Here is a 15,222-nt window from a genome sequence, read left to right on the forward strand (position 1 = left end):
TGTTCATGTCTTCTGACCATTTCTTGACTGGAGTTTTTGGGTTCGGGGTGTTGAGTTTGATAAGCTCTTTATTGATTTTGGATACTAACCCTTTATCTGATGTGTCATTTGCGAATATCTTCTCCCATTCTATGGGTTGCCTTTTAGTTTTGTTGATTATTTCCTTTGCTGTATAAAAGCTTTTTATCCTGATGAAGTCCTAATAGTTCATTTTTGCTTTTGTTTCCCTTGCCTCTGGAGATGTGTCTAGCAAGAAGTTGCTGTGGCCAAGATCAATGAGGTTGCTGTCTGTGTTCTCTTCTAGGATTTTGATGGATTCCTATTTCACATTTAGGTCTTTCAGTGAACTAATTGTTTTGTAACACTGCTCATTTTCTCAGTAATTTCAGCTTTGTTCCAGGTTTGTATTATATTAATTTATAATAGCTGATTGTGGTGGAAATCTATATTTTTAAATGCCATTAAAATGTATCTAATGTACTACATTAGAAAACTATTACCCATCTCCTGGTGGATCCATCTTATGAATAACAGATCTTTTTATACCAGAAGCTTTTATAGGTCTTTGTCTATTCGATTATCAATTTATTTAACAGATATACTGCCCTCTTATGGTATGTACTTTTTATTATCTGTTCTTTGAAAGATCAGGTTAAAGTTGTAAGAGAGCTATTTCTCTTATGTATTGTATTACTGCTGTTCAGTTTCCTGGAGGTTAGAGAGGGGTTAGGGACACTCATTTCCATTATTGGTCTCTGAGTTGGAATAAGCCATAAGACGTTAGGCTGTAAAAGGCTCTGTTGCATTTCTAATAAACTCCTGAGTGAATACTGAAGGTGTTGGCTCTCAAACCATATTTTGAATAGCAGTAATCCACAGTACGTTAGCTAATCTACTACCCTAAACTGCAAATCCGAAATCTTTAATCTCAGCCAAAATTGCCCAGACATTTTGTAGTCCTTTGCAAGCTTTATGTTAATGGTCTGTATTTATTTTTTTAATTGAAACAACTTCAAAAATTGCCAAACCAGTATTTTTTTAAATATCTGAAAATTTGAAAAGCATATATATGGGACTCAAATACTTATAAGCAAGAGAAACATGCCATTACTCTAGAAGTGAGAAAAACTTTGCTTCCACTTGACATTGTTTCTTAAACATCAAAGATGTAAAACATTTATGGATACTTTTAAAAATTCATAGCCCTCCAGACAGTGAGCTACATAAAAAAAAATTAATGAACATAAATTATTTCATCCAAATGAGATCATGAACTATATTGCTAACATGATGTACTCTGAAAAATAATAATATGAACACCTACCATTCATAGGATGCTGACAATGTGCCAGACATGATGCAAAGTGCTTCACATGAAATACCTTCTCTAATACAGAGTCTGCACAGAAGTGGACACATAAAAGATTCTTAATAAATACTGACTGTGTGATCATTTGAATGATGGACATGTGTTCTATATCTTGCCCAGATTTTGTGTTTCTTTTATGTCTCTCTCTTGAGTCCTTATTCAGTCTTTAACAGACTGGTTCCCATGGCTGAGTCTTGCACAAAGTACCATATCCTTGGTAGCTCCCCACCAAAGAAGAATGAGAGGGGACACTTAGCAGTCTTTGCTCTAAGCGGTTTGAACTGGATTCATATGAACCTAAATGGAGTCACACCTTACATTCTACCTATTCCCACTCCCAGGGTACTGTGTGAAGCCCCTGTTATGCCAGAGTAATGTTCAGTTATGCCTTCTCTGTGTTTGTTCAAGACAACTGTCCTCAGTGTGAAAAAACACACGGATTTCTCATCTTCTGGCCAATGGGAGGTTGTTACTGAGAGCAACAGCAAGAAGCAAAGTGCTGTCTTTGACGCAGTTATGGTTTGCAGCGGCCATCACATCCTCCCTCACATCCCACTGGAGTCATTTCCAGGTGAGGCCTGTGGAGATTCCCAGCTTTACAGAGAGGGTGTTTTTGGGAAGGAAAAATTTTCCCTTACCTTTCAACATTCTTTGGGCTTAGTCTAAGAATTAAATTGACATGAGACAAATTAATAAGAAAAAAATAAAATGCAATCATGCATTCTTATGGAGAGATTCCATAAGGATATGAAGCCTACAGGCAGTCAGGTAATTGCGGCTTATGTGCCATTCTGAGCTGAAAAGAAGGATGCAGGGGCTGGGGACTACAAAGGGAAGGATGACAATTCACAGGAAGATGAAAAAGGATAAATGTTTGGTAAACTAATGTTCCCTGGACCACTCAGAAACAGTGGGACACAGAAACGAATTTTAACGGACTGCTACGTTCCTCCCTGTCTACCTCATCTAATTCTACTATACTGTAGTTGTCTATGGTGACAGCTCCCTTCCTAGAGCAGATCCTCTAAATTCTTTTAGGCAGTTGGGGGGAAAGTCAAAGTTTTTCTAAGCCTTCTGTTTCTTAAAAATTATTAACCTAAAATAATCCACATGCCAAAGAGACACATTTTGAGGTGACAAATTTTGCTCCCCTACAGTGTCCAGGTATTTTTTATGGAGGTTGGATTGACAAGCAGAATTAGCTACTGCAACTGGGCATAATATTAAGATCTGGATAGAGCTAGAAGGATGAAAGTCTCCACATACCATCTTTGTTTCTGTTGACCTCTTTGGGTCTTCATGACACAAGGACTTCAGCAAGTTCCTCCAAAGTCACTACATCTTCCCCAGAACTTCAGAGAATTTTCACCCAAATTGGTTCTCTGTTGGAGAGGTCCTTATAGCCATGTGCCTACCTTGGCCTTTATCTATCCTGCCAAACACCGTGACTTTTTTATGTCCTTGGAGACTTTTCCTCAGAGCCATGCTTACAGATGGGTTATTGAGGAGATTCCCTTGAAATAAGTGCTCCTACGGGACAGAGAGAAGGAGAGGAGTGCAAACAAGGGAACCCCACAACCATCTGTCCTGGTACCTCCCAGACCCTTCTCTCAGAGAGCGTACTTCCTTCTGAAGGCCCTCAGGGAAACATCTAATACAGTGGTTCACAGTCCAGGCCTCACATTCAAACCATCTGTTGAGCTTCTAACATCCTTATGACCTCCAAAGTTCAATTAGTATATGGTAGGCTTAGATCATTTAAGGGTTACTCAAGTGATTTTAATATGCAGCCAGGTAAGGGACACCTGGATGACAGAGTTGGTTAAGCCTCTGACTCTTGGTTTCAGCTCAGGTCATGATCTCGGGGTTGTGAGGTCAAGCCCCCTCCCCCCAAATCCCGACTGGGGCTCTATGCTCAGTGAAGAGCCTGCCTGAAAATCTCACTCTCTCTCCTTCTGCGCCTCCCTCAAACCCCAACCCCCACTCATGCTCTCTCTCAAATAAATAAATTTAAAAAAAAAATATGCAGCCAGGTGTGAGATCTTCTACCCTAAAGCATTGATTCTCAAAAAGAATTACCTGAAGGGCTTTTAAAAACAACTTGCAAGCCTCCACCTCTGGCATTTCCAACTCAGTAGATATGGTATCATGAAGCTGAGATTTTGCCTTTCCAACAAGTTCCCAGGTTCCAGCTAAAAATGCTGGTCAAAGGACCACACTTTGAAAATTAATGATCTAAAGGTTCTTTCAAGAAACCCACCATCAAAGACAATTATTTAATAAAGTCATATTTTCCTGGGAAAGATACAGAGAAGCTTGTCTTCAAAATGGCTTATCCAGTAAGTTACTGACTTATACTGCAATGTGGAAGACATCCTTCAATTTCTATGTGCCTGGTTTTCAGTTTATTTTAGTTTTTGTTTGCTTCTACAAAATGAGAATAAATATTATTCTAATATAATTAGAATTATATTAGTACAATTGTACAAGTACAATAATAGCACTTCATAATATGTTCAAAAACATTTAAAAGAATACATGTGCTATATGATATTAAAGTATTACTGTACAGTCCAAAATAAGATAATGGGTAGTTGGAAGCCAGCATCTGACTGCTTTAGTCATCAAAACCATTTGTTTAATCTCTAATAAATACATGAGCTGCAACCTCTGAAATCAATTCTTTTGGTCCTGTTCCAGATGCATAAGCTAACATTTCTCATATACTTTATGCTTTGAGTTTGCCAATTGACCTTACCATTGTAACTCCCCTAAGAGGTGAGGCGGCAAAACAAATAATTGACTCCAGAAAAGAAAATCTGACAGTGTACTCTTATTGAAATTGACATAATTCATGGACTTCTCTCTTCTTCTCCCTGAAGGTATTGAGAGGTTCAAAGGCCAATATTTCCATAGCCGCCAATACAAGCACCCAGAGGGACTTGAAGGGAAACATATCCTGGTGATTGGACTAGGAAACTCGGCCTCAGATATTGCCGTTGAGCTGAGTAAGAAGGCGGCTCAGGTATGATGCTCTCTGCTTCTCTTGTACCATGGAGGAAGGAGGAAGGGCATATTGGAAAATCCCAGCCACATAACCAAGGCTCCATTACTCATTAATTGGTTGGTTGGTTGGTTGGCTGGTTGGTTGGTTGGTTGGCTGGTTGGTTGATTGGTTGGTTGGTTGGTTGACTGGTTGGTTACTACAGTAAGGTATCATAAAAAATCTGGAAATCAGGAAGCCAAGGTTTACCTCCCAGCTCTGCACTGGTCAACATGTAATCCAGAGCAAGTCTTTTACTTCTCTGAGCTATACATGTGATATATCATCTACACAGTAGATTCTTCCCAAAAAGGACAATGCCCTGATTTAAACAACATCCTTTTTGCTTACCAGGTATTTATCAGCACCAGACATGGTTCCTGGGTCATGGGCCGTATCTCTGAAGATGGATATCCCTGGGACATAGTGTTCCAAACCCGGTTTAGGTCCATGCTCCGAAATGTCCTGCCACAAATAGTTCAAAAATGGATGATTGAACGGCAGATGAATCAGTGCTTCAACCATGAAAATTATGGCCTTGAGCCTCAAAACAAGTAGAGTTATTTTGCTTTTTTTATGGTATGGTAAACAAGGTTGTCAGAGGCTCCTCTTTATAGTCAAATTGCTAATGAGGTATTTCAAACTACAACCTAACAGTATGAGTATCATAGACATCCTGGAATTTGAATTCCAAATTTGTTCTGTATACCTTTTAAAAAGTAAATGCTTAAGAAGATGAAGTAGAAATATTATGAACTTTCTTATGGCTGAGTACAATTCCATTGTGTATATACACCACATCTTTTGTATCCACTCATCTATCAATGGACAATTAGGTTGCTCCCATATTTTGGCTATTGTAAATAATGTCACAACGAACATGGGGGTGCATATGTCTTTTCAAATTAGTGTTTTCATTTTCTTTGGGTAAATACCCAGTAGTGGAACTACTGGGTCATATAAATTCTATTTTTAAGTTTTTGAGGAACCTGCCCACTGTTTCCCACAGTGGCTGCACCAATTTGCATTCCCACCAACAGAGCATTAGGGTGCCTTTTTCTCCACATTCTTACCAACAATTGTTATTTCTTGTGTTTTTGGTTTTAGCCATTCTGACAGGTTTAAAATGATATCTCATTGTGGTTTTAATTTGTCTTTCCCTGATGATTAGTGATGTTAAGTTTATTTTCATGTGTCTATTGGCTATCTGTAAGTCTTCTTTGGAAAAACACCTATTCAGGCTTCTGCCCATTTTTAATTGGATTGCTCAGCCATAAAAAGAATGAAATCCTGCCATTTGCAACAACACGGATGGACCTAGAGGGTATAATGCTAGGTGAAATAAGTCAGTCAGGAAAAGACAAATGCCATATGATTTGACTCATGTGTGGAACTTAAGACACAAAAGAAACAAAAAACCAGACTCTTGAATACAGAGAACAGTTGCCAGAGAGGAGATGGGGCGGGGGGGATGGATGAAATAGACAAAAGGAATTAAGAGTACACTTACCTTAGATGAGCACTGAGAAATGTATAGAATTCTTGAATCATTATGTTGTATGTCTGAAACTCATATAACACTGTATATTAATTATACATGAATAAAAAATAAATTTAGGGCACCTGGGTGGCTCAGTTGGTTAAGCAACTGCCTTTGGCTCAGGTCATGATCCTGGAGTCCCAGGATCGAGTCTTGCATCAGGCTCCCTGCTCAGCAGGGAGTCTGCTTCTCCCTCTGACCTTCCCCCCTCTCATGTGCTTGCGCTCTCTCTCATTCTCTCTCTCAAATAAATAAATAAAATCTTTTAATAAATAAATAAATAAATAAATAAATTTTAAAAAGAAAAAATATTATGAGCTGCTCTAGAAAGCAGAACTAGGATCATGGGAAGAATTTCCTAATACCCAAAGCTGTCCAACATTGGAAAAGGCTGCTTTAAGAGATTACAGCCTTCCTTTCAGAGGGGTGTGTTGGGAAATGTGTCCCAAGTTCTCCGTGTGATAACTCATGCTCTGTTAATTCTGTACACCATAAGGGTTCTTCCCATGAGCAGCTTTTGAGAACACACTCACTATCTCCTTGCCAAAAAATAAATCTCTTCTGAACTCACTGTTATATATCACTGATCTTATAAACACAAGCAAACAGTATGAATGTTTATTTTTCTTTAGTTGATAACAGGCTCCTTCCCTTTAAAAAAATACAAAAACGAAGAACTTTGGAATCTTTCAACAAAATGCCATGGGACTACTCAGTTCTGAGATCTGATACATGTGGCATGTATTATTTAGAAGGAAAAAAAAGGTTCTCAAATCTACAAAAAGGGGAATTCCATAAATACAACCAGACTTTGCTCTATCACCCATGCTATCACATACAGAGACTCCATGGATATTTGGGATCAACAAATATCCCCAAACTTAATTTTATACATTAGTTTTTATGCTGATTCCTTAATAAAACTTTCAAAACTATTGGGGATTTAACAAAATTTTCCTTTCTTACTTATGATCAGATAGAGATTAATTGGAGCAGCAAGATAATTAAAACAATAGTGGAAACATCGATGGGGTATAAATGACTGGAATATCCAGGGATTGACCATAGGTGCTGGTATTTGTTTAACCTCCTTTTTTGAAATGTCTTTTACCCACATCACCTACAAGTTTTCTCTTCTTTGTTGAGGGGGAGATTTGTGACATGAGAATGAAGTCAGATAGTGCGGTTTGGGGTAGGCCAACTAGTTAAGATAGAAAGTTTTATGGATATTTGAGAAACCTCTTTATTTGAAAAGCCAACCCCATAAAATATCAAGGGAGTTTCAAGATTCACTCAACATCATTAAATATTCCTTCTAAGTGTTTTCTTTTTGGTGTTTTAGATATCTTATGAAAGAACCTGTGGTAAATGATAATCTTCCAAGTTGTATACTCTACGGAGCCATCAAGGTGAAACCGAGAGTGAAAGAGCTCATAGAAACTTCTGCCATATTTGAAGATGGAACAGTGGAGGAGAATATTGATGTTATTGTCTTTGCAACAGGATATACTTTCTCTTTTCCATTCCTTGAAGATTCACTTGTTAAAGTAGAGGATAAGATGGTCTCACTGTATAAATACATGTTCCCTCCTCACCTGGAGAAGTCAACTCTGGCGTGCATTGGTCTCATCCAGCCCCTAGGTTCCATTTTCCCAACTGCCGAACTTCAAGCTCGTTGGGCAACCAGGGTTTTCAAAGGTATGTGAGTGGGAAAGTGAGGGGCTGAGGGTTTTATACCTGATGGAGTTTGTTCAAGAACAAGTTTAGATAAGGAGGCTGCCAGGAAGAAGTTGGTCAACCTTAGGCAGCTCTCACAAGATTAACATCCTAAATAGTTAGTGGAGAATTTGAAAAATAACAAATACAGAGATAAGATAATAATAATAATAATAAAGAGCTGTAATCATCCCTTTGAAATATTAGAAAGTTCAGAGAATTTCAACTTTCATAAAGCTAAATACATATTATCTTTTCCTGGAATCATGAAAGAATAGTTGAGAAGAGAAAGACCTCTGACTCCTGGTTTTACCCATATGATGTTTATAATTTCCTCTGAATATGTGCAAATCTAGAGACCCAGGGCCTCTACATTAACTTCAAATTAACTCTTAATATGTTAAGAAGCTCAATCTCATGGATCCTTACAAAGTTATAAAGTTATTGAAAGGTTTCTGTCTAAGTACCTGTATAGCACTTTGCATTCCTCAGGAGGCTATTATCTCCCTGACGCCATGGTTCAGGTCAACCAGAATTCATTGAATACCTAGCTTTGTTCTGGAACCTGGTGGGATAGAGAGCAATTTAAACAGATCATTTCCACATACTGAGATAAATGCTTTGGTAGAGGGATGCATGGAGTGCATGGGAAGAAGAAAAAAGGTGCTTTGCAGCATGTTGGGATAAAGGAGGGCATGCGGCCAAGGAAAACTTGCTAGATGACCAAGTTTCTCAGGTGCAGAAGAGGTAATCACTTGAGCCAAACACAGAGGCATGATGGATATGGAGAATTACAAGCTATCTGACATTCCCAGAACATGACATGTGACGTAGAGAGGGGTGAGAGATTATTAAAGAGTAATCTCTCAGTAGAAGGGCCAGGCCACAGGAGCCTTGTAAGTCATGCTAAAAGGCTTACAATACAAAACGTAGATCAGTTCTTTCCAAATCTGGCCACACATAAAAATCAACTAGATCCTTAGGACCCTGATTAAGTCTGACCTGAGGACCTAGAATCTCCATTTTAGAAAGCTCTTCAGGGGTGCCTGGGTGGCTCAGTCATTGGACGTATGCCTTCAGCTCAGGTCATGATCCCAGAGTCCTGGGTTTGAGCCCCGCATCAGGCTCCCTGCTTGGTGGGAGGCCTGCTTCTCCCTCTCCTGCTGCCCCTGCTTGTGTTCCCTCTCTTGCTGTGTCTCTCTCTGTCAAATAAATAAATAAAATCTTCAAAAAAAAAAGAAAGAAAGAAAGAAAGCTCTTCAGGCAGAGGACCCAATGAAAGGTTATAAGAAAGAAATAGACATTACAGATTTACATTTTCAATAGATTATTTCAGCATTAGTGTGGAAGACAGATTTGAAAACAGAAAAGAATGGGGTCTCTGAGACCAGTGAGAAGACCACAGCAAGTCTCTGCTGAAACATGATGTAGCTGAGCCAGGCAGAGACAAAGTGGAGAACACAACAGAAATGTGAGAAATAGTTAGGGATAAAATCCACAGGACATGATGATCAGCTGAATGTAGAAAACCAGAGAGAGAGAGGAATCACAGATGACTTGCAGATCTCTGGCCATGGGAACTGGGTAGACAGCAGGGCCAGGAATAGAGAGAGGACATGGAAGAAGATGCAAGTCTGACCAGGAGAGCTTCCATGATGGGCTCTGTTTTGGACTCATTGACTCTGGTATGTCTGATGACTAGCTATATCCAGGAGAAACTGACCATTTCACCATGTCTGGGAATACCCATAGACAAGGATGGAATCACAAGCACACAGTGATAAATCCTGCATCAATCTACCTTCTCTGTCCCCAGTGATTAACTTTACTCCCACAAGGTTTACTTCAACAGCCTCTCAACTGGTCTTGGTACCTTTAGACTCACTTTCCTAGAGCCCATGTCCCAAAATTCGCCAACTAGAAGGATCTTTCTAAAAGGCAGATCTGATCTTGTCACCACTTGCAGAAAACCCTCCCATGGCTTCCCATCACCTTCAAAATAGAGCTCAAGTCACCTGACATGATTTCCAGCTCTTCAGGCTCACCTTCCTACTCCAGCCTCTCTCTTAACACCCTCCACTTCAGAGTTCACACTGTAACCTTAAGGGCAGCCTCACATAGAACCCATCCCACCCTGGAGTTCAACAAAACAGCAGCCCTGATTGGCATAACTTGGGTAAATGGCCAAGTTTAATGGTAGGAATCAACTACTAGATAAAGCAATGATATTGAATCAAACCCACTGCTCAAACCAGCCTTTTATTTCTAGGCTTGTGTACCTTGCCCTCAGAGAGGACTATGATGGCAGACATTATCAAGAGGAATGAAGAAAGAATAGATTTGTAAGAAATTTTTTTTAATTCTTTACATAAAGCAATGTTTCTCAGGGTATAGTGACCTAACTACCCACAAGAACCACCTGCCTGTTTCTTAAAAATGCAAATTCCTGGGTCACAACCCAGACCAACTGAATTGGAACCCCAGGATGAAACTGGAAATTTGTATTTTTATGTTCTCCCTAGGTGATTCTTATACATACTAGTTTAAGAACCAACTACATGGGGCACCTGGGTGGCTCAGTTGGTTAAGCATCTGCCTTCAGCTCAGGTCGTGATCCCCATGTCGGGCTCCCTGCTCAGCGGGGAGACTGCTTCTCCTTCTTCCTGTACCCCTCCCCTTGCTCCTGCTTTCTCTCACTTTCTCTCTCAAATAAATAAATAAAGTCTTTAAAACAAAAAAGAACCAACTACATAAAGATAGAAATTTTACCAAATCAGGACATTTTTCCTGGACTTAATTTTATTTCAGTTTTGTATGATGTCCGTGTTAGATTCCATATCTTCTCAGGCTGCCCACTCTGTGGCGAGAGAGGAAATGCGTTGGGAGCAGCAGTAGTGACAGTGGCCGGGTGTCTCTGAAAAGTTAGTTGGGGGATGTCCTATCAAAGGAAATTAGAAGGAGCTGGTATGAAGTGAAAGTAGATGTATGCCTTGTGATATGGTAAAATGGGGTTCAAAAGTGATCAAGCACCTTGGAGAGTAGACTTGGGGGCCTGACATCACATGTAGGGGTTGTCTCATGGTCAAATTCTAATTAATCTAACATTTATTGAGTACCTATTATATGCCAGCCAGAGTGCCAACTACTTTAATAATTTAACAAGCAAATAGGAAGCATCTCCTCTATGCAAGACACTGAGCTAGGCTTTCATCTGTGTTAGCTCATGGATCTTTGCAGCAATCCTGACTAATTTGTATTTGCCTAGAGAATTGAAGCCACTTACTAAATATCAAATAATAATCATGGTTATAAACCTTGTCACATTCCTAAAACTTCCATGAATTCATGGCTATTTATTTTACAGCCTACTCTCAATCTAAGATCTGGGCCTTCTGATGGAATAAGCTCATACCTTCCACCAGAGATTCATTCAAACCTCATTTACTCACTCCTTATCCCTATTTTGCAAATCTGCCCTTTTTTACTTTCTTCATTAAGGTTTGGAAAGAGCCAGAGCCAGACACTGCAGACCAATTACATCGAATACTTGGACGAGCTCGCCTTAGAGATAGGTGCGAAGCCAGACATCCTGTCTCTCTTGCTGAAAAACCCCAAACTGGCTGTGAAGCTCTATTTCGGACCCTGCAACTCCTACCAGTACCGCCTCACTGGGCCCGGGCAGTGGAAGGGAGCCAAGAGGGCCATCCTCACCCAGAAACAACGGATACTGAAGCCTTTAAAGACACGGACACTAAAAGCTTCATCTGATTTCCCAGTTTCCTTTCTGTTGAAAATCGTGGGGCTTCTTGCTATTGTTGTGGCCCTTTTTTTTCGGCTTCAGTGGTTCTAATTGGTCAGCATAAAGCTTTTGATTTTAGTGTCAGTCAGTTCCTCTTTAAAAAAAAAAGGCAAAGAAAAATATGAAATCTAGCTTCTATATTTCAGAGTTAAGAGGAACAGAAAGAGGTGGTTGTAGAGAATTAGCAGAATTAGGTCCATGTCAAAACACTAAAATGGTGTCATGAAATTTCTTTGCCACTCCACCCTTCCCTCAAGTTCATCAGACTCTCCAAAAGGACAATTAAATAGCACTGACTAAATAGTGCTGCCAGGCCCCATATAAGAGGGTTGTGTGGAAAAAATAGAAATACATAGAATGAAAAGCAAGCCCCATGGTTTAAAACATTAGAAAATTTCAATGGTGGGTAAATATTTAAACTCTTGCATGATGTTCTTGATAATCTTCCCTACCTGGGCTGTATTTGGTAACAAAGTTCTCAGGTGTTAGGTCATGATCCATTTGCTTATCAGGGAATCACTCAAAAATCCTGGATGAAAATATGAGAGGCTAGACTCAGAAAGCAATGGTGATGATAAGACAGACTCCTTGGGCCTCATGGTGAAAGCAAAGCCAATAGGCACATTTGTTATGTTTTGACAGAAACACTGCTGTAAAAATAAAAATAAACCTGCAGTAACAGCTATATACACATTCAGTACTTTCCATAGACCAGACATTATGCTCAGTGCATTGTATGTATTAACTTCATTTAAATCTCACAATAATTCTGTGAGATGGATGAGGCTATTCTACCCATTTTATAGATGATGAAACTGAGACTCAGAGCAGTTGGGTAACATGTCCAAGACCATACAGCTGGTCTTGCCAGGCAGCCAGGATTGGAACCCAGTTTTGCTTGATTCTGGAACTGTGGATCATAACCTTTCCCCAGAATATACTTATTTACAAAACAGCTATTGCAGATAAAGTAATTAATTATTAACAGTTTATTTTATTTATAATTATATATATGTTGCTTTTGGAGGAACTTAACACAGATAACAGCACACTTCTTGCAAATATGATCAATTAATTTTATTCATAATATTTTGGTTTATAGTCCAACCAGATCTAAAAAGCATTTGAAGGAATTTACAATGAAACACACCTATAGAAGAACATTTATGATCATTGACATTTTGAAAAAACAAGCATTGAGGACGAAGTATATGTCCCAAGTAGATGAAAAGCATTATAATGATTGAGCCTTGTATTTAGCTCTAACATTATAGGTAAACAAGGCAAAAAATGAAACAATATATAATCTCTGTCATTTGATAAAAGGAAGCATACCAGTTTGTTAGACACATTTTCTTGGAACTGAAATTTAAAAAAGATACAAGCAATTCAATGTCAATAGACATTGAGCAACAGAATAAACATCTGGTTTATCAACCCACTACAGCCATTCTTTCCATGAACTGTGCTTTGGGAGATAAGCTATGCCCTAAACCCAGCCCAAGGACTTTTGAAGAGGGAAAAGGTCAGGAATTAAAAATTTAGGCAAATTTCTCCTCTTACTCTTCCAAAGTCTGTGCGGACATTGTTCTTTACTTTGGCCTGGATTTGTCCCTAAAGAGCCCAGAGCAATGTAATGGCAATCTCTGTCAGTGGAAGCTTTATTTCTTTAAAGTCCATTGAAATGGACTTGCTCCATTCATCATTACCACTACCCAGGGAAGTAACTATGGTCATTATCCTACTCCTACAGTGGACTAGATTGGGAAACAAGTGTCGGGTTGGTACCGAATCAGTGGGGAAAAATAGCTCCATTAGGACAAAATTATTATTATATGTATAACCTTGAAATTTTTAGAAAGAGCTTAATCTCTTGAAAGCTTTCCAAATATTGTGTTATCTTTTTAAAAACATAAACAGTTCATTTCCAGAGTCTGAATGACTAAGAAAGACTCATCCAAGTTTATTCTTCTGCCTCTATACACCAGGAAACAGAAACAAGTCTATATCCCAGACAAACCAACTAGGATAGTTTGTTCCAAACTATGACCCACAGACTACCTGCATCAGAATATCTCAGGGAGCTTATAGAAGTGCAGATTCTTAAATACAAATGCAGTAATAATTCAGACCTGCTGAATGGGAGTCTCCCCTGGAATCTCCAGTCTTGACAAGCTCCCTAAAAGATTCCTGTTCACATTAAATTTAAAAACCATTGGTTTGAGGTATCGCCAAAAAAGCTGCTTTTGTTTTTGCTTATCAGGGAATCACTCAAAAATCCTGGATGAAAATATGAGAGGCTAGACTCAGAAAGCGATGGCGATGATCAGACAGACTCCTTGGGCCTCATGGTGAAAGCAAAGCCAATAGGCACATTTGTTATGTTTTGGATCATATGTCATGGATCAATCCATGACTTTTTCCACTCCTCAGGGCCAAATTCCCCCTTCGGTTCAGCCTTGGTGCTTCTAGTTGCAATTTACAATGTTCTCCTGTAAAGAATGTTAACTTGTTATCACCCTCCTCCCAAATTTCTCCCTGTGATGTTCCCTTTACTAAACTTTCATTTTAACTACCCTTCTCTCTGTGATAGCTACTCAGTTTTTCTTACCAAAAGGCAAATATGTCCCATTTGCTCATTGCAGAAAAATTAAGATATTTTAAAAATAAAACTCTTGGACTGTGACATGTAACAAAATTTCTAATAATAAAGATTTCAAAAGCTTAACCCACAAAGAATCCAATGTTCATATTACAGTAAGGATGGCAACAGAAGATCCTTCCTTATAACTAGTCCTTCATCCTGGAAGATGCTGCTACACCAGTACAACCCCCAATGCAGAGCTGTTGGCCATTTTCTGGAGGCGGAATGTGTTTACACAGAACATAACTCGCTTTCTTGTCTGGTCTGCCTTATGACCAGATTATGGATCAATGAAGCTTAAAAAAGCGGGGGGTGCGCCTGGATGGCTCAGTCATTAACCATTTGCCTTCAGCTCAGGTCATGATCCCAGAGTCCTGGGATCGAGCCCCACATCGGGCTCCTTGCTCTGCGGGAAGTCTGCTTCTCCCTCTCCCACTCCCCCTGCTTGTGTTCCCTCTCTCGCTGTCTCTCTCTCTGTCAAATAAATACATAAAATTTTTTAAAAAAGTAAAAGAAAAAAGAAAAAAAAAGTCTCCTGGGATTAGATTCTTGTAATCCAGGTCAGAAGCCAAAATGAGATTGAACATGCAAGGCTTTATTAAGGAAAATGCCTGTATGAGGGGGAAAATAGGGAAAGTGCAGGAAGTGGCTGGAAGAGTCATCAGAGAGTCTGCCTCTGAATGAAGGAAAGACAAAAGAAGGTTTGGGTAGAAACATCCCTGACTGCTGTGCAGTCCAAGCAAGGAAGATGCAGCAGAGCCACTGGGGAGTCCTCAAGCCATCAAAGAATCCTGACTCTCCCAGGTGTCTGGCTCCTGGCTCGCCCCAACTCCTGGAAAGGGGGCCTGGGCACAAGCACAACAATGTATCTCACACACAACAGCTAAAGCCCTTGGTCAATTACACAACCTGTGCTTAGAGATCCATGAAGCGCATTCTCAGGCTCATAATGTCATTTTTTGTATTTTTTAACTAATTGAATCACAAGCTTTAAATTAATTTGCCTACTTAAGGGGTACGTGCACCCCAATGTTTATAGCAGCAATGTCCACAATAGCCAAACTGTGGAAAGAGCCAAGATGTCCATCAACAGATGAATGGATAAAGAAGA

General features: G+C 39.4%; 1 protein-coding gene across 5 annotated transcripts in view; it reads left to right on the forward strand.

Annotated features, from left to right (window-relative positions):
- The window catches only part of FMO2 (flavin containing dimethylaniline monoxygenase 2), a 30,750-nt gene extending 15,537 nt beyond the window's left edge, over positions 1-15,213 (forward strand). For all 5 annotated transcript variants that reach the window (XM_025878128.2, XM_073900006.1, XM_073900008.1 and 2 more), the window contains exons 4-9: positions 1,778-1,940; positions 4,252-4,394; positions 4,767-4,966; positions 7,295-7,650; positions 9,938-10,010; positions 11,167-15,213. In XM_025878128.2, the coding sequence (XP_025733913.1) occupies positions 1,778-1,940; positions 4,252-4,394; positions 4,767-4,966; positions 7,295-7,650; positions 9,938-10,010; positions 11,167-11,518 (1,287 nt within the window). In that variant the 3' untranslated portion in view covers positions 11,519-15,213. The remainder of the gene's footprint in view (positions 1-1,777; positions 1,941-4,251; positions 4,395-4,766; positions 4,967-7,294; positions 7,651-9,937; positions 10,011-11,166) is intronic.
- Positions 15,214-15,222: the final 9 nt, after the last annotated feature.

This window comes from Callorhinus ursinus, unplaced genomic scaffold (genome assembly GCF_003265705.2).
Source record: "Callorhinus ursinus isolate GAN/ISIS: 27379988/994484 unplaced genomic scaffold, GSC_fseal_2.0 scaffold13, whole genome shotgun sequence".
Lineage (NCBI taxonomy): Eukaryota > Metazoa > Chordata > Mammalia > Carnivora > Otariidae > Callorhinus > Callorhinus ursinus.